Source organism: Chenopodium quinoa, unplaced genomic scaffold, assembly GCF_001683475.1.
Source record: "Chenopodium quinoa cultivar QQ74 unplaced genomic scaffold, ASM168347v1, whole genome shotgun sequence".
In the NCBI taxonomy this organism is placed as follows: domain Eukaryota; kingdom Viridiplantae; phylum Streptophyta; class Magnoliopsida; order Caryophyllales; family Amaranthaceae; genus Chenopodium; species Chenopodium quinoa.
In genome coordinates, this window is record NW_018742433.1 from 928,662 (window position 1) to 955,820 (window position 27,159).

Here is a 27,159-nt window from a genome sequence, read left to right on the forward strand (position 1 = left end):
TTGACAGGTCTATGGTGAATGAGAAGTGGATTCTAAAATGTCAAGACTCTTTTGTTCATTTTTAGCTTGAGTCTTGGTTTAATCATAGTCATGTTGTGATCCATTTGAATAGAGTTCAAAAGAATGGAAGAGGTGCTTTTAAATTCTTGAACATGTGGTCTACTAATCTTGAGTTTGAGAATTTGGTAAGGGATGCCTGGAGTGTTGATATTCATGGTGTGAAGATGTACAGAATTACTAAAAAGCTGAAAATTCTGAAGCAGACTTTAAAAATTCTGCATAGAACTGATTTTGCTAACATTGAGATGCAGTTTGTTAAGATGAAAAAAGAGTTGGATGAGATGCAGTTAAAGGTGCATCAGGGAGGGTATAAGGATGAGAACCTGAAAGCCACGGAATTGAAGAGCTTAAATGAGTTTCATAAGGAAATGTATTATTCTTTCCTTAGCCAGAAAGCTAAGATCAAATGGCTTCAGATTGGGGATGAAAATTCTTCCTACTTTCATAGATCCTTGAAAATGAGGAGATATAGAAAGTCAGCCATTGCCATAAAGGATAAGTGAGGTGAGTGGTGTAATACCCCAGAGCATATTTCTGGTGCTTTTGTGGAGTATTATAGGGAGTTGATAGGTTCTGATCAAGGATCTAGAATTCCTATAAAGGATGTGATTGTTCAGAGGGGGTAATGTTATCAGTGAGGAGCAGGTTTGGAGTTGAGTGCTCCTTTTACTAGGCAAGAAGTCAAGAAGGTAATGTTGTCTATTCTGGGGGAGAAAGCACCTGGTCTAGATGGCTATAATAGCACTTTCTTCAAGAAGACTTGGAGAGTGATAGGAGAAGATATTACAGATGTAGTTCTGCAATTCATGGAGAATGGCCAGATCCTTAAGGAGATTAATTGTAGAAATTTGACCGTGACTCCTAAAGTGGATTAGCCAACTTCAGCCAGTGAGTTTAGGCCCATAGCTTGTTGTAATGTTATTTATAAATGCATTCCTAAGCATCTTTGTTCAAGATTGAAGAAGGTGTTACCTCACTTGGTGTCTCAGAACCAAACTGGGTTTGTAGAGGGTAGACAAATTGTTCAGAATATCAACAGTGTCCAAGATTTAGTGGCTAAGTATGGGAGAAAGAACACCCCAAGTGGTTGCTTATTGAAGGTGGACATAAAAAAGGCATATGATTCTGTCAAATGGGATTTTTTGCAGGAAATGCTGATTGCTTTGAATTTCCTAAGCAAGTTTATGCAGCTGATTATGGCTTGTGTCTCTACTCCTTCTTTTTCCATTTGTACAAATGGGAACTTGACTGGTTTGTTTCACGGCAAAAGAGGGTTGAGAGTTGAGACAAGGAGATCTTATGTATGTCTCCTCTCTTGTATGTGCTTTGTATGGTTTATTTGTCCAGAATTCTCTTCCTAATTGGTTCCTTGCCTCGGTTCAATTTTCATCCTAAGTGCAGAAGTTTGAAGCTGAACCATTTAGTGTTTGCAGATGATCTTATCATTTTTAGCAAAGGTGATAAGGAGTATGTGAACTTGATTTTGAGGAGTTTAGCAACTTTTGTTGCAGCTTCAGGTTTGGTGGCTAATGAAGGCAAGTTAAATATATACTTTTGTAATGTCGAACAAGAGATTAAGGATGATATCATTAGTAGCTCAGGGTTTGTTAAGGGCATGCTCCCTTTTAGGTACCTGGGAGTGAATGTGAGTGCTAAAAATCTAGGTAAGGATGACTGCCAAAGTCTTATTGACTAAATCACTGGAAGAATTAAAACTTGGGGTTGTAAGAAGCTGTCTTATGCAGGAAGAGCTATCCTGGTCAACTCTGTTCTCATGTCTATGCATGTGTATTGGGCTTCCAATTTTATTCTGCCTAAAGTGGTGCTAGATGGGGTTGTGGCTATATGCAGGAACTATTTGTGGGATAGTAAACCTGTATATTCTAGGTCTCCCCCAATAGCCTGAGATTATGTTTACAGAAGCAAGAAGCAAGGTGGATTAGGCTTACATGATATTCATATCTGGAATATTGCAGCTATGGGAAAGCTCATTTGGAACATTGCTCAGAAGAAAGATAGTATTTAGCTAAGATGGGTTAACAGTTTGTACTTGAAGAATAAAAACTAAAGAAGATATAAGTGCCCTCCTACCTGCAGCTGGAATTGGAAGCAGATTTGGTGGATTAAGGATAAGCTAAAAGTTGGTTATTAGGAATAATGCTTGGATTGTTGATCCTAAGGGGTATTTTGTAGCTAGTGGTTACAAATGGATGAAGAATGACTCAAATGATGCTGCTTGGAGTAATTAGGTCTGGAACAGATTCAATATCCCTAAGCACAGGTTTATTTGTTGGCTGGTGATGTGGAGAAGAATTAAAGTCAAAGATCAGTTAGTTAAACTGGGAATTATCAATGATAATCTTTGCCCTCTTTGCAATCTGATGCCTGAGACTGTGGATCATATTTTTTTTATTGCCAGTATAGTAGAAGGTCTTCTTTAGAATGCCATTAAGGTTCAGCTTAACCCGGATAGTATTGAAGACTGGAATGCAAAGCTAGAGCAGTTTACAGGATGATTTAAGAGAAGGGTAGTGTAGAGCTGTTTTGCTGGGCTGATCTACTGTATTTGTCAGCAGAGGAACAAGGTAGTGTGGGATAAGTTCTTGAGAAGACCTGAAGCTGTGATCAGAGATCTGAAGTTTGAAGTTTTTCAAAGAATTAGCTTTGTAATGCTAGTTAAGACTAGTAGAAACCATTGTAATTGGTTTAGGAGTGTGCTTTGTGACTAGGGGTGTTTCTCTGGTCTTGGGGTGTTGGTTGAGGCTATTTTATTCAGTATGATGATTACTTGTTAATAATATTCTTTTTATTTTTTCAAAAAAAAATTATAAAACTATTAAGTTTCTTCCAAAAGTTTGGGTAACACTACCTTATACAATTTTTCATTCAAAAACTTAACGGTGCACGTTATACAACCCCCACTTATTTGCCTATTTAAGCACCTTAACTCCTCCAACATTCATAATTCAATTCCCATCAACCACAATTTCAATTGATGCCCTTCCTTTTGTCCATGTAGCTTTACCGCATTTACCGTGATGATATGATGATAATGAGCATAATCAAAGTTTATATCAAGTTGAGAATGATGTGTAACAAAGAATTAAGAAAGAATGTGAGTGGAGTAGTGAGAAAAATGGTAAAAAAGGAGATGTTTTTGTGCGGTGAAAATGGTGATTAAGGCTCATGTAAGGTGTGGTGCAATGAGGGACGAGGGGAGAGAAAATGAAAAAGGTGGGTGATGAGATTAAATGATGATATAAAGGGAATTTTACGTGATTTTTTCGAAAAGTCTAATAGGTGGGACCCTATAGCATGCACCATTAAGTTTTTAGACGGAAAAATTGTAGAAGGTAGTGTTACCAAAACTTTTGGAAGAAAATTGGTAGTTTTATAAATTATTTTTTAAACAGGGTAATTATTGTCAAAACTGAATCTAAACTAGGTAGTTATTAACACAATTTCCTAATTTTTGGATACATTATGTTTATTGAGATAGCAAGGTCTATATAGGTATTCTACGCTGGTAGAACACAGATGATTCAACAGGTTCGTCAATGAACTCAGATGATGTGTGGAGGTAAATTAAGTAGAGGCCTTGATGTCCCTTGAAGAACAACTCCCATAATGGTGCTAGTAGTAACGTCTTCCTGGTCAAGACCATAAACACCACCTTAGATGTCCTATTATAGGGATAATCTTTAATAAGAGGTACCATAGAAGCGCACCACATGAGCTCCTAATCAGACATTGTGTGCCATAATCCCCTCGTAGCTATCCAATCACCAAAGTCTCTGATCCATAATCTGATAGTTCAATGCCAGAAGCTAGCGAGTTTTGTATTGGTGTGAAGTCTTCTAGAAACGAGGAATTCCCTGATGTGACCATTGACAAAGATCCCAAGGACTGTAACAAAGAATGCAATCGTAAAGTAAAGATTATGGTGGTAGTAACTTGGATGGCTGCAAACTGAGAACTACTTTCCTTCTCCATTTTCTTTAGCCATGAGCCTCTCACATAAACATCCACCTTTTGTTGCTCCTTCATTCTCTACGAGCTAAGTTAATTTTTCGGGTGGCTTTAGAAGAGAAGAGGGAGGAGAGATTATTTAGTAGATTATGTACATTTTCGACTTTTCGGAACAAGGCAGAGTACAGGCGTGAAAAGTGCCAAAGATAATAAGAGTATAAAAGTGATTAATGTCGCACTTTGAGACACATCAATTTTAAACAATGAACAACAAAAAAATTGGTAAAGCACATAAGGCCTTAAAAATAGTGTGAATTTGAGGCTGTAAATTTGAGCCGTCACTCCTAGCCTCTTCCTCGTGTTCTCGCGCGGTGCCCGACTGCTATCTGCTGGGACCGTTGCCGGCGGTGACGACGTGGTGCCCCGTTCTTTGCGAAAGCCACCTGGGTAGTTTTGAAGGTCGGTCCTCTGCCTCCTGGGCCTATCGGTTCTCATCCGGGTACCTAAGAACGGTCCCCTTGTTTTTATCGTTTTTCTTCTTAGTTTCTTTATTTCAGTTAGTTAGCTATGGATTGTAAGCCTCTACTTGATGCTCTCATGGTCGCTCATTTGAATGATGACTATGATGATACTATTTTTAATTTTGCTCTTAATAATTGTCCCCGGAATATCGGTAATTAATGTATGCTTTAAGAATGGTGAGGTTGTTTCTGCTGGGGCAAAGTATGATAGAGGTCTGAAATTTCTTTGCTTTGGTTTACCGAGTAATGTGGATGATAGTGTCATGCTCTGAATTCTAGCAATTGATTTGGAATTAAATCTTGCAGCTTGTGCTCTTAAGGTCCGTGACTATGATCAAACTAAGGAGCTTTGTTCCTTAGTCTTAAAGTTTGATGGTTGCAATGCTAAAGCTCTTTTTAGAAGGGCTTTAGCAGAGATCAAGCTTTCCCAATTGGAAGAGGAGTACGAAGATCTTGGCAAGGCAGTCAAGTCAGAGCCAAAAATCCAGGATATTCTCCGCGAGTTGGAGAGAGTGATGGGACTACATGGTCAAGCTAGCAAGCTCAATGGTAAAAGGTAGACCTGTTCACGGATCGGAGATTTCGGATCGGATATCCGAATATTCGGATATTGGAAACTGATATCCAAATCCGATCCGAAAATTTTGAATATCCGATATTTTCGAATTAGATGCTTCGGATATCCATTATCCAATATTAAGTAAAATTGATTATGAATACTTTCTAAATTTCACTAATTTTACCGATTTTTTATCGCTAATTTGTACAACATATTTTAACAAAATAGTAGTCTTTTTGCAATAAAAATTACCATCAAATATATTAAGAATATTATAATAAGTTAATAATATAGGGTCAGTTTTATATGAACAATTTAAATTTTTATATATATTTCACTATTTCGGCCTTTATATTATTTCGCATATCGGATATCTAAAATTTTGAAAATCAATATTCAAATCCGCATCCGATATCCGCTTTTTCGGATCGGATATCCAAAAATTCGGATCGGTTGCAGATCGGATTTTCGGATTCTCAAATAGTTTTGTAAAGGCCTAGTAAGAGTGTCGAGAATTCCGCCCTCACTCACTGTACTCTTAACAAAAAGGGAAAAGTCATTGAGCCCCATGTTAGCCTTGGGTGCAACTCGACATCTCATAGTGAGGACCAGAATGGTGTAACCAGCTTGCCCACCTCAAATGAATCTAGTGAGATGGAAGTACAGAGCTCTATTCCTACCCACAACTCTTATGCTCCTTTGGAATATAAGGATGAAAACCTTTCCTGCCTTGTAATGAATCAAGAATCAAGACACTCAAAAGAAAAGGATTTCAGGAATCTTCACTGCTTCTCCAATAGAATGAAAAGAAACCAGCCTCTTAAATTATCCACCTTGTCCTATTCGCAACTCAAGCAAGTGAAGAGTTTGAGTTTCTTGAACAAATCTGTTGGTTTATGGATGACTATACAAATGAAGGATAAGACTACTCACGAGAGGCATCTTGAAAATCACAAGGCTATTGATCTAGAAGGTCAATGTGCTTTGTCGATGCTTTCAAGTTTGGTGAGTCTGGATGAGAAGAGCCATGACAAAAAATACCAAAAGGAAAAGGTTAAGCCTCCCCTTGACTTAGGAGTGGTCAACCATGATATTGAGCCTGGAAATCCCAACACTAAGGCTGTGGAGAAGTTAGACGAGGCTTTGCCATCAGGTCTAACTGCTAACGACAACGAGGGTTTGAGCATAGAGGATGGGAGTGATATGCCTGCGAGAAACTTTGCCCCCCTGTGGAAGTGGAATCCGTAGGTTCAAATGAAAATGACCCCATGGCTCTTGAATCTTGAATCCGATTTAGTACAGGCTATCCCCACACACACTACCTTCGAGTTCTCCGCCACAGAAAGGAAGTGTGGAAGGTCATATAAGTCAAAAATGAAGAATAAGAAAGGTAAGCTCTTTTCCAGGTATTGGCATTGCAGGTCTAAGAAGCACAAAGGAGCGAGCCTCGGGCATCCAAAGACTATAATCTGTGATGAAGCTTGGCAACCCTCACATTTGCACTGTTTAGCATGTTTTGAAAATTGTTGCCCCATCCCTCCTTTATGTGCTTGTATTAGTTCTGTTAAGAGAGTTAAACTCTCCCCTAGTCTTTCTCTTTACTCATTTGGTAGTCTCGAGTCTGTTGGGAGCTAGCCTCCTTTTTTTACCCGCTGTCAAGAAGGAAAGGAGGAAAAAAAAAAAAAGGTGTGAATGAACACAAGGGGAGGCAATCTGTAATCAGAGAACCTTTGTCGTGTGTAGCTTCTGTATCTGCCTATCTGGCAATATAACAGCATATATTCCGCAAATTTATTCTTAGAAAAAAATAGAGGGTGACGTTTTACTAATTCACATTTACTCGCAGTATAGAAGAGAAATAAGAACGAAATTGCCAGAATTACCAGCGAATTAAAATAAAAAATGACATTAATATACACTTTACATTTGACTTGAATTCTGGACCTGACTTAGGTGCAAATATGAGTAAAAATCTGCCATAGCTAGAACTAGCAAAGTACTATAATCTCCAGAACCACAACTTACCTTTATATCTCCAAGATTGGTAGTAGTAAAAATTGAAGAGTGTAAAATAAAAAAGAAGGAAATATATAATAAGGTGCAATGATAAATCACTAAGATTAAACAAACCAACTTGCATTAGCCAAATTTACACAAAATGTACGTAATGCAAATGGCTAGAATAAGATACTTAGTAGATAGCACAAGTTCTAGAATAAGATAGATACACAATAACTATGAGGTGTGGCTTGTTTAACCTTATCAGCCTGAAAGTTTATTTTTCAAGTATCCATAGTGATGGCATAATAAAACTAATGATTTAAAGTAGGCATAGTTCTTACACAATACAATGCAGCAAAGCAAGCAACAACTGCAGAAACAATGAGTTTAGGTCGTCTAATCTTCATAACCTTTGATGATATACAATTGCATGTGTATGCCCAGATCCAGTTGATTGCAAAATGTAATCCAAAAGTTCGACGAAATTTTGTCAAGGACATGCCCTAGGAGAAACAAGTAAATCAATATCAATTCTACAACTCTGGACAATCAAAGAAAAGAAAATTACTTTCTCTTTTCTTTTTTACTTGACCCGTTTTGACTTTTACACTATTCACCACTTTTCCTTGGACCGACTTTTGTGAATTATTTGAAGGAAAACCATATTCATGTGGGATCTTGTTTGCATCGTCACAATAGGTATTATCATAATATATAACTTTTACAATTTCTACTTATTGAGAATTAAAGTTATTAATGACTAAAGTTTTGCATTGGCAAGTGTGATAAATGAAACAGATCAAGTAAAAAAGAACAGATGAAGTATATCGGTAAGAAAATGAATTTATAGTCTAAAAGGAAACAGAATACAGTTATGCAATTTAGTTGTACTATATCAGAATCATTAGATATTAGTCATATGATGAAACAATGTGATTATTTTCCTCTAATACAGACATACTATTCAGCAAGTGTAAGAGCATTGCTTCTAACCTAGAGAGGTCAATGGACCTAGAAAATGGCATCCCTTTATTATAATTTGCTCAACTCGTCACAGAATGCTGCGATACTTTGGTTGAAAGTTTCAAAAGAAAAGACCTGCATACCCTCAAACATATTTTATTCAAATGAGTAAAATCTTCATCAGCCAGATAGACATATATTTGCCTTAAACATCTGGCCGAGTTTTCTATCGATCTAAAGAAATATAACGATTATAATTGTAAAGATTATCATGTGGCAACCTTTTCCAATAATTGGATGGTGGAGGCGTATGCAAGTGCACACTACGCATCTGATGAACATCAAACATAAAACCAAAGAACATGAAAACTACTGGGTAAAACAAACTAACATATAATCCAATAAACATAATCTCCAATGATCATCTTAGTTGCTCTTATGTACATTGGAGCTTATATTCAATGGAATTAGTCTTCATATTCTTTGGTTTTTGGCTTGATGTACAACGGATGCACAATGAGAACTGTGCATACACCTCCACCATCATATTTGTAAACCTTTTCTGTTCCTCATATAAAAATACTAAAAGTGAAACAATAAATTACAACATTTGCTTTTTTATTTTAGATTTTTCTTTTATTTTCCAATTTTTTTAAAAATTTCTCTTTCTTTTTTTTTTTTTTTTTCTAAATAATTTTTACATCATAACATGAAAAAAGAAGTATACAAAGTCTACAATTCATGGCATAAATTAATTTCCATAATTCTGGGATAAGTACACAAATGAACATTGGAATGGCATGGACAACAGTAAATAGAACTGTGGACATTACCTCAGGTAATTTGTGCTGTTGAGCTAGATGCTCAACATGGAGCCTCACATTTGATGCAGCAACAAACCACAGGACACGATCAACGTCTTTATATATAGTGGAAACTATGTCAAATAAAGTAGTACTGCCATTTTCTATGGCACTCAAGATTGAAGATTCTCTATCTCTGCGATTCCTGAAATCAGACTATACATTGTGAGAAAATTTATGACTAAAGTTTCAGATATTTACCACAATATCACACACAACTATGAACAAGCCATGACAAAGAAAATTACATGCATATAAGGCAAAATATACAGAAAATTACACACAGCTATGAACAAGCCATGACAAAGAAAATTACATGCATATAAGGCAAAATATACAGAAAATTACACACAGCTATGAACAAGACATGACAAAGAAAATTACATGCATAAATATGCCGCAGCAATATCTCATCTAGCAAAAAATATGGTAAATGCTTTATATGTGAAAGAAGAGAATATTAAATGCAGTTCATACTTGAGATATCGACAAAGCATGTGTTTTGGCCACAGATTGACTCTCCCATGCATAGGAATCAAAGTGTTCGGACAAAGCTCCAAGAATTTGTATGTTGTATTAAAGTATTCCTGCAAGAAAAATAAGCACTGGTGAGGTGATGAGATCAAAGTAGTGTAACCTTTCAAGATGAACAATCCATTCCTGCAATGCAATGCAGGAAAGCATGGAAAAGCGAAAAAATTTAGCCATATATATAGAGGGACTTCCATAGTTAGCTCCTGCTAGTTGAGATCGACCTGATATTTTTATTCCAAATAATTTTTAGTTTTATCATCCTTGGCAAAATTTGAGGGCTTTCAGTAAAAGTCAATAAACATTTGGTTCCCTATTTTTCTCAGGATAGATGGTTGTGACTTGTGAGAATGTGAGACTATTGAAGGTGCACCGTGCATGACAACCAAGTAAATTCTTATCGAACTCAGGGTGAAAACAGAATATTTCTTGTTTGGGTACCGAGAATCAATGCAATATCACTATGCGTCTATTTTCCAAAATGCACAGGGTAATAGTTTTGGCGATCAATTTTAAGAAGTATTACGTGATGCAACAAGAGAGTCGTAAGTCTAAAGCTTTTGATTGAGGATATGACATCCATATTAAAAACGGTTTTTTCACCATATACCACTGAGTTATTTCAAAATTCACCATATACCACACAAAATTTTCTAATACACCAAATACCACTCGGTTAATGTATATTAACACAGAATGCCTTTTTTGTTAGCTGTCGTTAGTCTGCCGTTAACGCCGTCAGTAATTAAGGTTAATTGTGCCACGTGGCTATCACTTATTGGCTCTTATTAATATTAACTAACTTAAAAAAAAAAAGAAAAAAAAAAAAAAAAATATATATATATATATATATATATAATAATAATACACCACCAACGCCCCCAGCCAGCCCCCACCCTCAGCTGGCTGGTGCCTGGTCCACCTCCTGGCAGGCCGGCGACCATCCCCCTCCCCTGTCAGCGACAACCCCGACCCAGCCACCACCTTAGCCCAACCACCACCTTAGCCAAATTCCCCAACCACCACCTCAGCCCAATTCCCCACTCCTAGCCTAAAACCCAGCCACCACCCCAAAATCCCTTCGCCGGCAGCCCCTCTTCCCCTTCCCCTCCCTTTTCCGACCACCCCCTCCCCCTCTTTTCCCAACCAATTTTTTCAGCATCGCAAATTCACAGGCGAAGGGTTTGGGGTGATAGAGAGGGAATAAGGGGTGCAGTGGTGGGGACTTCAGCCGATTTCAAGGGTTCGTGGGTGGGGGATGGCCGGAAAGGGACGGGATAGGGGTTACTGCCATGGATTGTTGTCTATGCTCTCAGGAGCAACAAACTCGGGGAAGAAACCGACAGGGGAGGGGTTACAGGTGGGGGATGGTTTTCGGGGAAGAGGAGTAGGACGGGAATGGTCACCAGCGGGGAAATCGGGAATTGGGGAATCGGTGAAGCTTCGGGTTCCAGGTGGGGGATGGTTTTCGGGGAAGGGGAGTAGGAGTGGGATGGTCGCCGGCCAGCTAGCCGAGGGTGGGGGTTGGGGTTGGGCTGGGGGCAGCGGTGGCTTGTGTTGGTGGTGTTTAATTTTTATTTTATTTTTAAAAATAATTTTTCTAAATTTAATTAATTAAATAAATAATATTAATTAGAACTAATTACAAGCTGCCACGTGGCATAATTAACGTTAATGACTAACTGAGTTAACGGAAATGGCATGTTGTGACATTTATGTTAAACTCAGTGGTATTTGTTGTATTAGAAAATTTCATGTGGTATATGGTGAGTTACGAAATAACTCAGTGGTATATGGTGAAAAATCCGTATTAAAAAAGACACTAATGGAGTGGTGCAGAAAGCATGCCAAAAAGCAGGACATGCAATAAATTTTATGCTTTCTAAAAGATTCTGTTAGGCACTTTGGCTAGAATTTTTTCAAGTCTAAAGCTTCCCTAAAACCTAGTTCAAACAACCACATACCTCCAAACACTCACATTCCCCTATCTAACAGAAGTGTTAAGCTTGTTATTGGGGGACATATATTGCCTTACATGAGTAAAGGGAATCAGTACAGCTTTGAGATAATTCTTATACTTCTTGTCATCTGTACACTTAATATTTCTGAAGTGATTCTGGAAAATATGACATGAAGCTCCAGATGAGATGGTCGACTGATCATGAGTGATGGAAATATGAGTGTCGCGTAAACGAAGTTTTTTTTGGGGGGGGGGGGGGGAGGGGGGGTGGAAGATTTTAACCAAAACTTTCAAAAGCAACCTCTGCAGCATAAACAATTAAACATCACTCCACTTAATGAAGGAATGAAAGGACATAAGCAAAGGATTAGCTGCAGCATTTAAAGACTCAATCCCTTGTTTAATCAGTACACATCTTCTGTGATGTCTTCCCTTGACATCATCTGATACAAAAATATATTCTCACTCCTCTTCTTCCCTTTCCCATACTTCTTTGTCATTTTGTAGCTAGCCCAATAGCCTCAAAACTTAACTAGCTTAAAGCTTCACTAATCTTTGTTACAACTTAATCCTTTTTTCTTTTAGACACTTTGGAAAGAATAACTGAAATAAAACACTTGCTTTAATGCAAGTAAATCAGAATTTAAAATTTAAAAAAAAAATGAACTCACAACAACTCATTAGAAGAGATTTTATGCTGCAGCAAAAGTGGGTAGAACACTCAGCACAAATAATGAGAACAAAAACAAAAAAGAATGTGATATACAAAAATAAATAAATAAAAGGGTAACAATACGTAATTAGCTTACTCCCATATTTCCACCAGAAAAAGCATCTAGAACTGCACTACCTTGCCTGCAACATCAATGAAACAAAAAAACACTTACTACATCAGATGGTTCGAACCTATGTTAATTGGGCGCGGCTAAAATCACGAAGTGTCCGTGTCGACACGACATGACACGGACATGGGACACGTGTCCGACCTTTCACTGTGCACTCAGACACTTCCATTAAGAGTAGAGAGGAAAAAAGAGGAGAAAAATGACAGAAAAACACATCTTGTTCGAAGACCACCATTGATATAGAGAAGATGGAGAGAAGAACATTGCCATTTATTAGGAGAATTTACTGAGAAAAGAATTAAAACAATAAAAATAGGGGTGGACGTAATGAAAAATTTAAAGCTTTTGTAATATATAATTTATTTATATAAATTTAAGTGACGTATAGATGTGTCCCCGTACCCGTGTCCAAATATCGGACAGAATCCCCGTGTCCTAAAATTTTGGAACTTGTCGGATCGGACACTTGGACATGTGTCCGTGTCCGACACCTGTTCCCGAGTCCATGTAACATAGGTTCGAACATAATAACAAAATATAACAAGATGCACCAGCTGTCATCATGAAAAGTTCAAGAAAAATCTTTCTTTTTTCCAATAAAAATCAAGAAAAGTTTCCACAACTTGATCATTTAACATTTGAACCTACAAATGTTTGTTTTATAAAGAGTGCTAGAAACTATATATACGACATGCATTTGAATATGAGGTAATTTTAACTTGCTAGTCTGAGCTATACGCTGGAGGATTTTCCAGAAGCAAATGCTCTAACTCACATAAACATGTAACAGAAACATATTCTTCAGTCGAACAAGCTTAAAACAAAGATCTTGTAAATAGTCTCTTTAAATTCCAAGGAAAACACTGCACAAGTGACTACCAAGTACCAAAATATGAATATTTTACACATTAATTTTTCAAAATTAAATACCAAAGATTTCACAAAGAATATATTTAGTTCTGTTTAGTACCTATATGTAAGGGATCTAGAGCAATATTTCTAAACGTATCTACTTTGAGAGGACCTTACCCAACACAATGATCACCAACAATCAGTGAATGAGTATTGATATGGAGCAATGCCATATGACCATCCGTGTGGCCCTGTTATTGGAAGAATTAAAACTATATAAAATGTTTTCCAATAAAAATCAAGAAAAGCTTCCTCATAAATGAAAGATTACATTATAGTAAGGTGTTATATTTTCGTGCACAAACTACAAAGAATACAGATAGCATATTGAATTGTATCCAATAAATCATAAACACTAACTTATTTATATTTTCGTGCACCTATGGGTAAATTCAATTGTTCGACATAAATTTCTCATTCCATATGTCTCATTGAGTAGAAGAGAGTCAGGGGCCTATAGTTTATTTGAATAATGAAGCTTTGAACCCATTACAAAGTCCAATGACTTCAATCTTTGCATTATATATTATCAATGACAATCATGAAGAAAATTAGTCATGCCAACAATACACTACAAATTACCAGTATTTAGAACAAATTAGTCATAAGTTAGCAAAAGGACTAATTACAATATTTCCCTCAAAAATTAGCAAACAGGACAGCTTCAATCAACCTTTTTCCTTCTAAGCCTATTACTGCTTACTAGAAGTGAAAATGGGCTAGGCAAGGCCGATTTTGAGCCAGTACAGGCACCAAATCGGGGTGTTGGAGATGGTCAGTCTGGTCTTGAATAGACTGGCCCCAGGTCATGCTGTGCCATTCCTAGGCAGCTTCAGCAGGGCATGAACCAGAATCTGAACAATACAAGACCTACACATGCCGGCATTCTCTCCTTGTATGAGCCCATATCTTTCCAACTTTTTCGACAAAATCATAAAATTTACATCATCAAAATACAGTTCAAGTTTTTGGGTGTCCTCTGGGCCAGTTTTGTGTCAGGATACTCCGAACAAAAATTTGGACCTAAAACCCTAAACCACCTAGACCATGACTCACTTTGTCTGAACAGTACAAGACTTAAACATGACGGTCTGGCTCTAGACCATATTTTTCCAGCTTTTCTAACAAAGATTTTCAATTTACATCATAAAATTACAGTACACATGCCTGGGTTCTACCTGGTCCAGTTTTGGGTCAGGATGCAACAGGGGAAAAAAAAAAAAAGAATATGTGGACCTAAAACCCAATATTACCCAATCCATGATCCACCTGATCCTTGTAGTAGACTAAAAATCAAAAAAGTAGAATTGAGGAAGAAGATACTCCCCGGTCTCAGCCCTAATCCACCATGGTGGGTTACAGGTGGATTTGGATAGTAGATGCTCCCCCAAATATTATAAAATGACAAATAAATGTTTCCTGTGAAAAGCATGCAATGATAGCTTCCTCATAAATGAAAGATTACATAATAGTAAGGTGTTCGTAAATGCTTAAGAATTTTTGTAGGTTATTTATTATATGTAAAATGTGAAGGATCAGATACAGGAGACCAGGGAGTACAACACTGTCCAAGATGCATGCCACACAGGTTACTAAGAGTATACCAAATATAATCCTTAGTAGTAGAGAGGACCAAGGAGTGTCCATGAATTTCTTGTTCAATGACACTCAGGTTCAATAACATAAGGCAATACAATACCGGGGCAAAAATGACTTGAAGTCGCTGGCCCCCAATATTTATTTCTTCCCCACCTGCAACTGATGTATACCCAAGAGACCAGTCATCTGCAGTCAAACAAAGTCGTTATAAACTTATAACACTTTAGATCTCCATGAAAGTAGTTACAAATGAATAAACATTTGCATAGACCCTAAAAATAGAAGCACCTCTATAAAACAATAGATTACTAATTTTCCAATATCATTAATGTAGTGAAAGGATTTCTGAAATCCAGCAAACTGGCTTCCACTATCATCACTTAGAAGTTCTTAGCACTACACATGTGTTTTATTCACTTCAATCATAGATTTAGCTTAAATTTGGAATGCATGATCCATAAATAACTAGCAAATAAATTCAGTCATTGCTACAAATATTCTAAATTTTATATGGGCTTGATCTTGAATCTAGAAAACAACACTATTAACATGTAGAGCTGTAGGGGTGCAAAAACCTGCAAAAAATGTACCAACCCAAAACCCAAAAGGTGAAAGCCCATGTAATAGTCAGGCTACCTCTTATAATAAAGCTAATGTAATGTAAGCGTAGGAATTGAAAGGTCTTGCGCTCCATGAAGCTTTATATAGTTACAGTCAAGTCTGCTATGCAGATTCAGAATCTGTGTAAAGCTCTTTCTTCTAATACATGTTACTTCCTCCGTTCTTTTTTACTTGACCCGCTTTGACTTTTACACTATTCACCGCCCCTCCTTTGATCGTCTTTTGTGAATTAAGTGCAAGAAAAAACATAATCATGTGGGATCTTGTTAGAATCGTCTTAATAAATAATAAGTATTATCATAATAATAACTTTTACTTCCTCCGTTCTAGTATTATTGCAACAACTGGACTTTTGCACAATTCATCACGCTTGTTTGACCACATATAATGATTTATACGTAAAGTAAAATATAGTCATGTGGGGTCTTGTTAGATTCCTCTCGTAAAATACTTTCACAATAGTTAAAATTCTGCACTGGCAAGCGTGACAAATGAAACAAGTCAAGTAAAAAAGAACGGAGGAAGTATGTGTTTAAGGAGTGGTGAGACAGGATGCCTCTTATTTACATAACGTGATCTTCCTACTTTTTGGGTCCCACCTATTTGAAGCGAATAAATGGAGAAGTTGGTCCCCCTTTTTATGGCGCAATGAAAGATATCTATGTTGACTATGGACATTAGGAGGGCAAAAAATCACATAGCAGTAGTAACTTTGGATTCTTAGGCTCTTAGCTACTTTGTAGGCATCATGTTCAAAGAGCAATGAGAAGACAGTTTAGAACAAGATTTTCTCCCAATCCCTTCATGGAATAGACATGTCACTCCAGTAAAACTCTGAACTGATGTTGCAGGGGCAAGTGAAAACAGGTCCAAATCAATCCCACTAACTGAGTACTTCTCTAAAATAATCTTAAAGCAAGAAACTACCAGATACACCTGAATAGCAGTAAGCACATTCTTACATCCAGCAAGATAAGCATAGACAAACAAGATAATATATATATTGCTAACTGTGAATGAGAAACAGAAACCCCTTCACAATGCAAATCCCTGAAAAGGACTTAACATTTTCACCCTTAACTTGAAGACATAAAAAATTCACCAACAAAAAAAAAAAAGCAAGAGAAGATCAGCTTACTACAAACCCCTTGTGGCCCCCTAAGCCCAAAACACTTCAAAGGCTAACCAAAATAAGCAGCTTACAACAAACCTCTCCAGAACAGTATTTACAAGGTGTGCTGACAGCGTAGTGCTGCCCAAAATCTTAGAAAGGCCTAGGCGACGTGTTTTCAATGAGCACTTAAGCACAAGGCCGCATAGTATTAGCATTAACTTCATGCCTGCAACAGTTTTTACACAGATTTTTTTTAAGAAATTGTGCCGCACTTTTATGATGCACGCACTTCACGCTCGTGCTTTGTTCCTAGGTTCAGACCCCTATCAGCTTAATGCACTTTCAGCCTTTTCAAATAATGCCCCAGATGGCCAGATCCACTTCCTCCACCTAATCCAAACCCTTCACACCCTATCACCTTATCATAGAACTGAGGTCGCCCTAACATATATCTTCTTAAAACCAAGCTTAATTCAACCCTTAATATAACTTCAAGAAACATCATAAATTCCCGCGTTTAACAATTATCACTACAGCCATGTCCAAATTTGGCCTTAAAGCCACAAAAGCAAACTGGGTGACAGAGATAATAGACCCGGTTCAGGCTACAATTAAAGTACTATACCTCTTCAATAATTTTTGAAACTGTGACATGGGTAGAGGAGAATACCTTTTCCAATACGATGCATTGTGTTTTCGTGAGCCAAGAGGATTGCATCAGGGTTGCATTTTTGAATAGCTGACAAACCTGAACATATCCACAAAAGCAGCAAGTCAAATACAAAAGACATGAAAATGCTGATCACTAAAGCTTTCGGGAAATGCTTTGCTACAGACGTTTTGGAAACAGAACAACAAAGCATCTGGGCAAAAAAAAATAAAAAAAAAAAATCAGATGCTTCTATAACACCATTCAGACCACACGATGAATAAGTAAACTTATGTGACTCATATGCTAGCCGGGGGAACTGCTAAGCCAAATAGCAATAATGGCCACTGCACTAACAAATTTGATGCTCACAAACAACAAACAAGGCCAAGGAACAGGAGAAGAAGAAAAAAAAAAAAAAAAAGGTTTTTATCCTGGATCAACACTATACCTCCAGCAATCAACCACGCATGGATATTAGAAAGAATAAATAAAAAAGAATGTAGACCACATGACATGAGTTTCATCAACAGTGGCCATGTATGGCACCTAAATTATTTTCTTCTATCAGAACCAACTTTACTGAAATAAAATTTTGAAAATCATTGAAAATGACTTACCATCAACATGATCAGGATGATGATGTGTAACAAACACGACCAGCTTTCTTGGTAAAGCTGCAATAATATCTGCAAGCTGATAAAAACAATGAGACATGTCTGAGTATATTATGACCGTAGAAAAAAGTATAGATTATTCTTGTCATACCTACCGCTAAATAATCGAGCCATATTGTACAGATTCTGATGGTTGTCTAATGAAACAAAATCTATATTGAGTAGACATGAGTAAGAACACATAAGTTGAAATTGAAAGCCTTTAAAAAGAGGTAGTTTTATCCACTTCACCTCCTTCAAAAATTACCTCACATCTTCAAGTTACAGATGGTTTTCATACATTGGATTTCTCTTTGTATACTTAAAAGTGAAAGAGAGATATCAACAGAGAATAATGGCTTTCCAAGGCTCTACAACCCACATGGTTATATCTTGACACCTTAGATCTATGTTCAAACTAATAAAGTTCTACTTTTACACAATTCAAAGTTTAAGCAAACCTTAAAAAAAATATTACAGTAAAATATCTTGACAGAAAGTAAAGGATCTTCACAGAAAACTTCTCCTTATCCATTAAATTAACAACAGCTAAAGTTTGCAACCATTGCCGATGATAGAAAGGAAGATCCGTGATGTGAAGAATCTGACATAGAATGAAGTCAATAATTTCATGAATAAGTATGATATTTGAACATCCTATGAGACCATGCAACTGATACAAGCCACATAGTCATGTTACATGTTCCCTTTTTTTTTTTTTTTTTTAGGGGTTGGGGGAGGGGGGGGGGGGTGTTGATAATTTTAGTCTTCCACCAGAAGTGACTAAAACCATTGATACCATATCTTCTAATAGGAAGAGAAAACAAGTAGATAGAGATCAACCAACTAAAGAATAATTATATAGATGGGAATAGCTACCCCTTAAAACTGTGAAGCAAGAGGGAGGCTTGATATTTCTCAAATTTCTCATATATCCTCTACTAGAAAACTTATTTGCAAAGCCTTGCAATCTATGAGAAGCTATCAAAAAGTAGACAGTATTAGGGTTTACGAATAAAAGGAATCCAAACTCGCTGACAACTCCCAAATGCAGAATATGTGAGATTGAGAGAATAACATACTGATCTTCCCTGAAACTTTGGCTAAGTTTATTTTACCTTATTTTTGGTTATCTGAAATTATTTTTCTAAGGTGAACTTATATTTTCTGATTTGATTAGAAATAGTAATCCATAAGGGAATAATATATCAAATGAGGTCTAATTAGTTTTGTATTAATATGTATATTCTAAATATGTAATTCCCATAAATTTTTCTATATGGAATTAATGGATGTTTAATGACAAAAAAATAGCACATAAAACGATAAGGTCTTATATGAACTTATTTTTCTTGATCTGAACAAAACTTCTTTGTTTTTCTCTGATGTAGTCTAAAATAAGTAATAAGGTACTTATATAAGGTAAACTACACATAGCCTTAATGCACTCTATACATAATAATTTTCCTTATTTACTCTAATAATTTTTTTATTATCTTCCACCGGTGATTCTGATGGATGATTTCCATCTATGAAAAGAACTACCCTACGTGGTCTTTAGTTTTATTAAATATATAAATTCATCAGGACTTTCACCAATTCCATCACCCTAAGATTTAATTTACTATGATTAATGAACGACGAATGCACTACAAATATACAAACAAAAAGAACCTTATATACAACTAAAGACAACATTCAGTCATTTGCAGAGAAGATATCTAGAACTGAATAAAGTATTGTGAATTTGCTATCAAGCACCAGACATCCCTTTTGTCGACAATCCCTGAGCTTATGAACACTACTTCCAACCAAAGACAACGATTACCAGGATTCTAAAAACTCTCATAGCAATATAGAAAATTCTATGCAATATATCCCCATTTTCAACTCTCAATATTCATGTGAATCACATTCATACATATGAGGCAATTGCTTCTAGTATAAAGTCATACACACTTTGCAAGAGTGGGCTTCATCTTATGCTATATATTTACAAGAAATTACCATGTTGGCATACGTGCAGTGAATTAATGAAAGTTCTTTCAGAATTAAGGTGTCTTAAGATGAGTTGGCTAAAAGTATACCTGTTGATGCAACCGAGATTTGCATCCTGGATCTATTATTAGTGCATCTCCATGAGCAATAAAATCTTTACCGCTTTCCCCATTGGCAACAATCTGTGGAGCAATGACTAACAAGTTCGTAGTGGAGAAAGGCTTGCCAGTTCTACTTTCCATCGGTACAAGTCTAACACCCAGAGGATATTCCTGTAAAAGTGACAAAGTAAAGAACAAAACGTCATCAGAGAATGATTTTTACAGATTTACAACATCAACTGGAATTCATGATAAGAGAGTCGATGGTATTAAAAGAACCAACACAATTACAGACTAATGATCGAATACTTGCATGAGTTGATCTCTGTTTGTGACTGTATTCCGCAATAAAAGAAAACAAAGCAAAATAAACTGCTTCATCAAAAAAATTAATAAATAAATATACACCAGTATAAATTAGAACCAACCTGGTAATTCAAATTACGCGGAACATGCCACTTAGAGTATTTAGAGTCGTGTAGAAAACCATTAACCACCAAGGGCCCCATACGATAACTATCCTGTGTTACTTCGGAGAGCCATTTGGAGCAATTAGACCAGGACATCCACTGGCATGCCACTGCATATGAATTTGCTCAATAGAAAAGAAGAAAAAAGTTACTTATGAGAAAGTCATATGAACTTCAGATACAACTATCAAGCTGGCCATAAATTAATAATATTCCCATAATTCATGCACTCATTAGCTATTTTTTCTTAAATACTCTTTCCATCCCACATCAAAGTGGGGCAGAGGGAACAGTTGAGTATAATATCATAATTCACAATTATATTTATAGCTACAGGAAATAAGAGCAGAAGGAAGATGAACACGTCAGTATTACATCCGATTTTTATTTGTCTAGTTCTGCTCCGTACTTAATTCCATTTTATGGAAAACCTTCTTTACTATCTTACCCCACAATATCTTTACACCTTTCTATTCTCTCCATCTTCCCTTATCTACCTCTTTCTTACATCCACCCAACTTTTTAGCACATCTCTATTACTTTATCCATCTTTTTCTTCCACTACCTCACCATTTTCAAAATTTACTTTGATTTATGTACGTATCTACAATGAGAAGAACAAATAAAAACATAAATTAATTAATGAGGTAGTTAATTCTTGTATCTAATCAGGTAATAGCACTATAATTTTTTTACTGTTTCAAGAATTTGTTCCTAGTCCTACACTCCTATTTGACTACTTTAGTGTTCAAAAGTATTACAGTGATCCCCAAGACAACTAAATTATATCAGATACAAGCCATTAGTTCATACAAAACCCCATTATAAAGAAGAATGAGTCATCAGCATTATTCTCTCAGTTTATTACTATATAAAGCCAGCAGTATGAATATGCTCCCATCACTTGCACAAGCAAATTCAACATTAATGCTTTGTTAAAATAGAAAAGAAGGAAGAAAAAGGAAGGGGAGGAAAGAAAAAGGGAGGGGAAAGGTGAGCTCCATTATCCCTCCAAATCTTGCCAATTTTGGGGGAATGTGCTTATTAAGAGAGAGGGAAATTGGATCCCTGATGTGAATGTGAAAAGGTCCCTAATAATTACTCCAATTGATCTTTTTGATTATTGGTTGTGGTTTATTTTGTAGGTAAAATTGACCTCGAATATACATTGTGAGTTAATTAGTACTATAATACTGCGGGTTAGTAATGTTATGGGCTTATGGGTAGCTAGAAATTATGTTAGGGTTTTATTCCGGTTAGGGTTTCATGTTAGTCTAATAACCATATATAAGGGGAACTGTACTACTTTATTATTCAGAATAAAGATTGAGGTTAATAAAATTAAGTTTATTCCTTTAATCTTATTTCTTGTGTTTTAGGAGTGATACACAAACATTTGAAGGCTTTGATTGATTGATTGATTGATTTAGGAGTGATACACAAACATTTAATCTTATTTCAGAATAGATTAAGATTATTAATTGAATAGCCTCTCCTCTCTCTTCTCTCTCATACCCTCTAGCCTCCATTGTTAATTTTGAAGGGGCTTCCATCGGATTTCACCGGTGGAAAGCCCTAATCTTTGTTTCTTTTACGTTGTTTTGTTGTTTCTTAGATTATAATAATGTCTCCCTCGAAAGAAAGGGTTTATCTCCTTCGAAAGACAAGGTTTTTCCGATCTCCTTCGAAAGACAAGGTTTTTCAAACTCCTTCAAAAGACAAGGTTTTATTTGCGCTTAATATGGTCTCTAGTTGTGCGGGGCTACAATTGATTATTGGCTGAATTCGGGTTACGGAATCAACACAAGAATTTTCTCTCTCACAATCAAATTATGAAGCGGCGACGGATCCTCTCAAAAAGTTGTATGACACAACGAATCAAGAATGTGCCGAATTGTTATATCTACGTATTTCGATTCTTAGCACTTCCCTAGTTAATTCTTATTTGATTTTGTTAAACCTGTTTTCATTATTGTTAATTGTCAATTGTAGATGTCGTATGGCTTTCATTAATGAAAATTAATGTCCTTTGGGACTTCTTTCAAAAAAAAAAAAATATATTAATTGAATACCTTATTCAAGAGTGGTGGTTAAAGGGATTCAAAAACCAATTCGTTCTTTCGGGGGTGATCGAGCGTATTTTCTATCAATTACGTTTATTTTAGAATCAAGATTCATATATTTGGGTCTAGATTCATATCAATCAATCCCTTTCCTTCCCCTTCCTCCACCCAATCCATTACCTATACAAGAGATATTGTCCTCCTCCCAATCTCTTCCCTTCTTTTCCTTCTATTTCCTTCTATCTAAACAATGTGTAATTTAGATTTATATACTGTTTTTCCAATCTCAATTATGTAATACCATTGATCAGTAAATCATCTAATTGAACCAGCATATCAGTTTTTGTTAAGTTTATTTCACTTTCGGGCAATCAATACATACAAAGTGGAGGCATGGAGAATCCAAGCATGACCACCATATTCATATCATCAATACACAACTCCTCAGGTACATCCTGGCATGACAAACTAAATAAACCACAGCAAAGATTCAAAAAGAACTATGAAAACCACGAAAATACTCCACATTGCACCATACTAAGCTCAACACCTACATTATCAATCACAAATTGTTCCATTGTCCTTGTTTACTTTGCAATACAGAAACTGTTACCCCCGATGTCCCAGTTAGTTGTCACATAGCTAGTCCAAATCGCAAAATCGACATAACTATGGCATAACTTCCAACCACAAACATTCCATGCAAACAAAAAAAGGGTTAGGACTAACCATCACAACTTTTATCATCAACTCCATAGTAGCCAGTGATAAAAACCGTTTGAATCGGAGGTCCCGGTCCGAATTCAGGCTCTTCCACAAACTTCCAGAACTTCCACTGCCCTTCAACCAACTTCTCAATTCCAACCTGCTCTGAAACCTAAAACACAAACCACTCATAAAATTAAACATTCAATTTCAACCAAAATTCAACATACCAAAATTAAATAAACAATTTCCAATTTTCCACTTAAATGATCATTAAAACCTGATTTAAAGCCAAATCCAGGTCAAATTTCTTCAAATCAAGTTTAGCAGAGCATGATTCAGCTCCTTCAACTTGAATTTCCGATTCACCTTGTAAAATACTCAATTGAACAGATGGAAAATCCCAGAGATCAGAATCAATGTAAGAATCATACTCTTCAATTCCGAATTTGCGAGGTCTAATTTGCTTGACTAGGAGAAATTCCTCCTTATTTAAAGGGTTTTTGATGATCACAGCAAGTTTGTATATCGACATTGTTGCTTAGAAAAATTAGGGCGAATGATTTGTGTAATTAAATTGGGGATTTTACGATGAACAAAATCACAGACGTGTTGAAGTTTAAATGAGTAGTTGAGGAAGAGAGAGTATTATGTGATAATAGTGTAGAGCGAGGTTGGTGAGCAGGTAATTAATGGCGTGCTTTTATAGGTTTGGTCATTGCTCATTTTATTTTTTTTAAAGTTTGGAAATGGAAGGGGAGCATGAAGAAGAGGACATCCGAGTGAATTCAGAAATGAAAGCATATTGGGTTTTCCTCTAGGCTCTCGGTTTCCCATGCTAAATTTGTCTTTCTGGTACAGTTGTAAATCTATCTGTTTTGAGTAGTTTTCGATGGTGTGAATTTAAGAGTGAAAAGAAAATGATGGTTTTGATGTGTTTATCAACCTGTGTATATGTGTATTAAAAATGTTTAGGCATCTGGCACGCCACTCAACATTTCACAATTCACACACAAAATGTCCATGTAGAATGGATTATTCTGCTGTATCTTCCATTCTAATTTTGTCCTATTTTAGTTTGTAACTTTTTCGTTGTATTTATTTTGCTATTCTGTATTGTAATTTGTATAGGATTTTTTACCAAATTGAGTTTAATACATAAACTATTTACCAATCTAGACGCGTGGCCAAACTATTTACCAAACTAAGTTTCTGAGGGAAAACGTTGCCTCGGTCAGCGTTTTACCCTTTAATTTTTTTTTTTTAAATTTCGTATTTTGTTAAAAACAAATTAAATCGAAAAAAAACTGAAAATACCAAAAAACGCCGCCTGAGGCAGCGTTTTTGTGTATTTCAGGTTTTTTTTTTTAAAATTTTGAAGGGCACATATCAGGCCAGTAGATAAAACGCTGACTCGTTTTATATTAAAAATAAATACACAAAAAACGCTGAATAAGGCAGCGTTTTATGGCCTGTTATTTTGACATAAAACCCTTCAACATTTAAAAAAAAAAAAAAAAAAAACCTAATTAAAATGCTGCCTCAGGCAGCGTTTTTGGTATTTTCAGTTTTTTTTTCGATTTAATTTGTTTTTCACAAAAAAATGCGAATTTAAAAATAAAAAAAAAATAAAAAAATTAAAGGGTAAAACGCTGACCGAGGCAGCGTTTTATCTCAAAAGCTTAGTTTGGTAAATAGTTTGGCCACGCGTCTAGATTGGTAAATAGTTTGTGAAATTAGCTCAATTTCGTAAAAAAATCCATTTGTATAACACTATCTTTGATTGGTTCTTGCATGTACTTGCTTGTTCTTGTTCGTTGATGATTGTGGGTGTCAATTGCGAGCAACTTAGTTTTTTTGGTCTTAAATCACAACACAAACAAGTTGCAATAAAAACATTTAGATATTTCTCAACTTTTCATTTTAATTTATGAACAACATTCTTGTATTTGTAGAGTGTCTCAGAAGACAAAAATCTCAAACGCAGATACAAAGAGTGAAAGAGAGGTGAGAAGATCATCCTAGTTACACTTTTATTGTTTATTAAACCCAAATAAAACAGGTGCTATCTTAAGCAAAGGCTCAAGTGTATTAGGATGAAATTTTCTTGCGAAGAGGAAACAATACGAGCCTGGCACATTGTTATATATACAATCAGATTGATCTCTAACTCGACTCATGAACCTTTCAGAAACATCCTTTCTACCAAACGTCGTGGGATGAGAACCAGGCTTACTCCAATCAACCCAAGTAATACTTCTGTTAGAATTCAAGTCCTTACCAATTTTCACCACAAGGGTAGGTAAGTAGTGTTCATCCATGTAACATGGAGGCCTGCAATGATCTCGAAGAACAGGGTAGAATGCCTCATCTGATACTACAGCAATGCCAAGGTCTCGGTTAAGTTCAAACCACTGATTTCCTTTACGCCAATCTGATAATTGTATAGCAGGTGCCATACGCTTGTTGTATCTGCCTCGTCCCACCTTTCTTGGGTCATCAAACGATCCCACGAAGCTGTGCTTCGACTTGATGAGGTAGTCGTATATAGTACTGAAGTTGAATAAAGGAATACAGGATTCAGATAGTAATATGAATCTTTCATTAGAGAAGTCAAGTAGGGCATTAGCTAGTAATCTTCTTTCTGCATCTACCATGGTTGCCCTTCCCCATTCCACTGGCTGCGAGCACGAAACCACAAAAAATATTGTTACATGCCAATAACGTGTAGTATATGATACGTAAAATTATTGCTTGAAGAAAGCAAAATTCAAGTTAGCATGAATTATTTATGTTAATAGTATTACGTTTAGGCATAATTGCCGTTTTTTTTTATATCTACAACAACAGAAAAAAGTGATAAAAAAATAATGGAAAACAGGAATTAGAGGACATACTTAAATTCTTCATTGTTAATGACACAAATTTCATACCTCTTCGCCCATAATCAACAACAGATAACTAAATTGTCGTGGTTTTCTGTTTTTTGGTTTTTTTTTTCAAAATCATATGATATATGTCATATAATGAATCAAAAATTAGTCAAACTTATTAAAATCATGATAATTTTGAAAACTGATAATAAAAAAGTGGAAACATCTTTTTCTTGTTTCTTGTTTTTGGTTTTTTGTTTTAAAAAAAATAGAGAACTGAAAACCAAAAACGATGCCAAACAAGCCCTAATGTGACGTTCATTGGTTTTTGCTCCGTATGTACATGATTATCATATGTTATCTGCTAGATTATGTCTAGTAATAGCTAGAAACGAAATATGAGTAGGAATGTTTTTAAACCTTGGCGGGTCTTAAACATACTATGAAAGGGAAACAAAATTCTACGAACCTAACAGTGAGACGTGCATCATATAAAAGAACTAATTAGGTGCAAAAAATATAGACCTTGCTAGGTATTCTACGCTGGTAGAACACGGATGATTCAACAGGCTCGTCAATGGACTCGTATGATGTATGGAGGTAAATTGAGTAGAGGCCTTGATGTCCCTTGAAGAACAACTCCCACAATGGTGCAAGCGGCAACATCGTTCTGGTCAAGAACATAAACGCCACCTTAGGTGTCCTATTATAAGGATAATCCTTAATGTGAGGTACCATAGAAGCACGCCACAAGAGCTCCTGATCAGACATTGTGTGCCATAATCTCCTCGGAGCTATCCAATCACCAAAGTCTCTGAATCCATTACCTGATAGTTCAATGCCAGAAACAGGCATGCTTTGTATTGGTATGAAGTCTTCAGAAACGAGGAATTTCCTGATGCGACCATTGACAAAGATCCCAAGGAGTATAACAAAGAATGCAATCGTAATAGTAAAGGTTATGGCGGAAATAACTTGAATGGCTGCAAACTGAGAGCTGCTTTCCTTAACCATTTTTCTTAGCCATGAGCCTTTCACATAAACATCCAGCTTTTGTTGCTCCATTTCCTCTATGAACAATGTTAATTTTTCAGGTGGTTTTAGGAGGGAAGAGGAGGGAAAAGAG

General features: G+C 36.1%; 2 protein-coding genes across 3 annotated transcripts; both read right to left on the reverse strand.

Annotated features, from left to right (window-relative positions):
• Positions 1-7,181: 7,181 nt before the first annotated feature.
• Positions 7,182-24,075, reverse strand: LOC110715388. Of its 2 annotated transcripts, XM_021893980.1 has the most exons (13): positions 23,441-24,072; positions 23,185-23,332; positions 20,351-20,502; positions 19,911-20,093; positions 17,788-17,863; positions 17,189-17,266; positions 14,884-14,969; positions 13,302-13,375; positions 12,237-12,282; positions 9,414-9,523; positions 8,907-9,081; positions 8,104-8,208; positions 7,410-7,613 (listed from the first exon to the last, which is right to left on the reverse strand). In XM_021893980.1, exons 1-12 carry the CDS (start codon positions 23,693-23,695, stop codon positions 8,143-8,145), a joined length of 1,449 nt encoding a protein of 482 aa, XP_021749672.1. In that variant the 5' UTR covers positions 23,696-24,072; the 3' UTR covers positions 7,410-7,613; positions 8,104-8,142. The 2 variants fall into 2 exon arrangements, with proteins under 2 accessions (XP_021749663.1, XP_021749672.1); XM_021893971.1 differs by lacking the exon at positions 8,104-8,208 and having other exon boundaries at positions 7,182-7,613; positions 23,441-24,075.
• A 1,066-nt stretch (positions 24,076-25,141) lies between these two features.
• Positions 25,142-27,098, reverse strand: LOC110715894. The gene is made up of 2 exons (XM_021894516.1): positions 26,559-27,098; positions 25,142-25,841 (listed from the first exon to the last, which is right to left on the reverse strand). Exons 1-2 carry the CDS (start codon positions 27,096-27,098, stop codon positions 25,194-25,196), a joined length of 1,188 nt encoding a protein of 395 aa, XP_021750208.1. The 3' UTR covers positions 25,142-25,193.
• Positions 27,099-27,159: the final 61 nt, after the last annotated feature.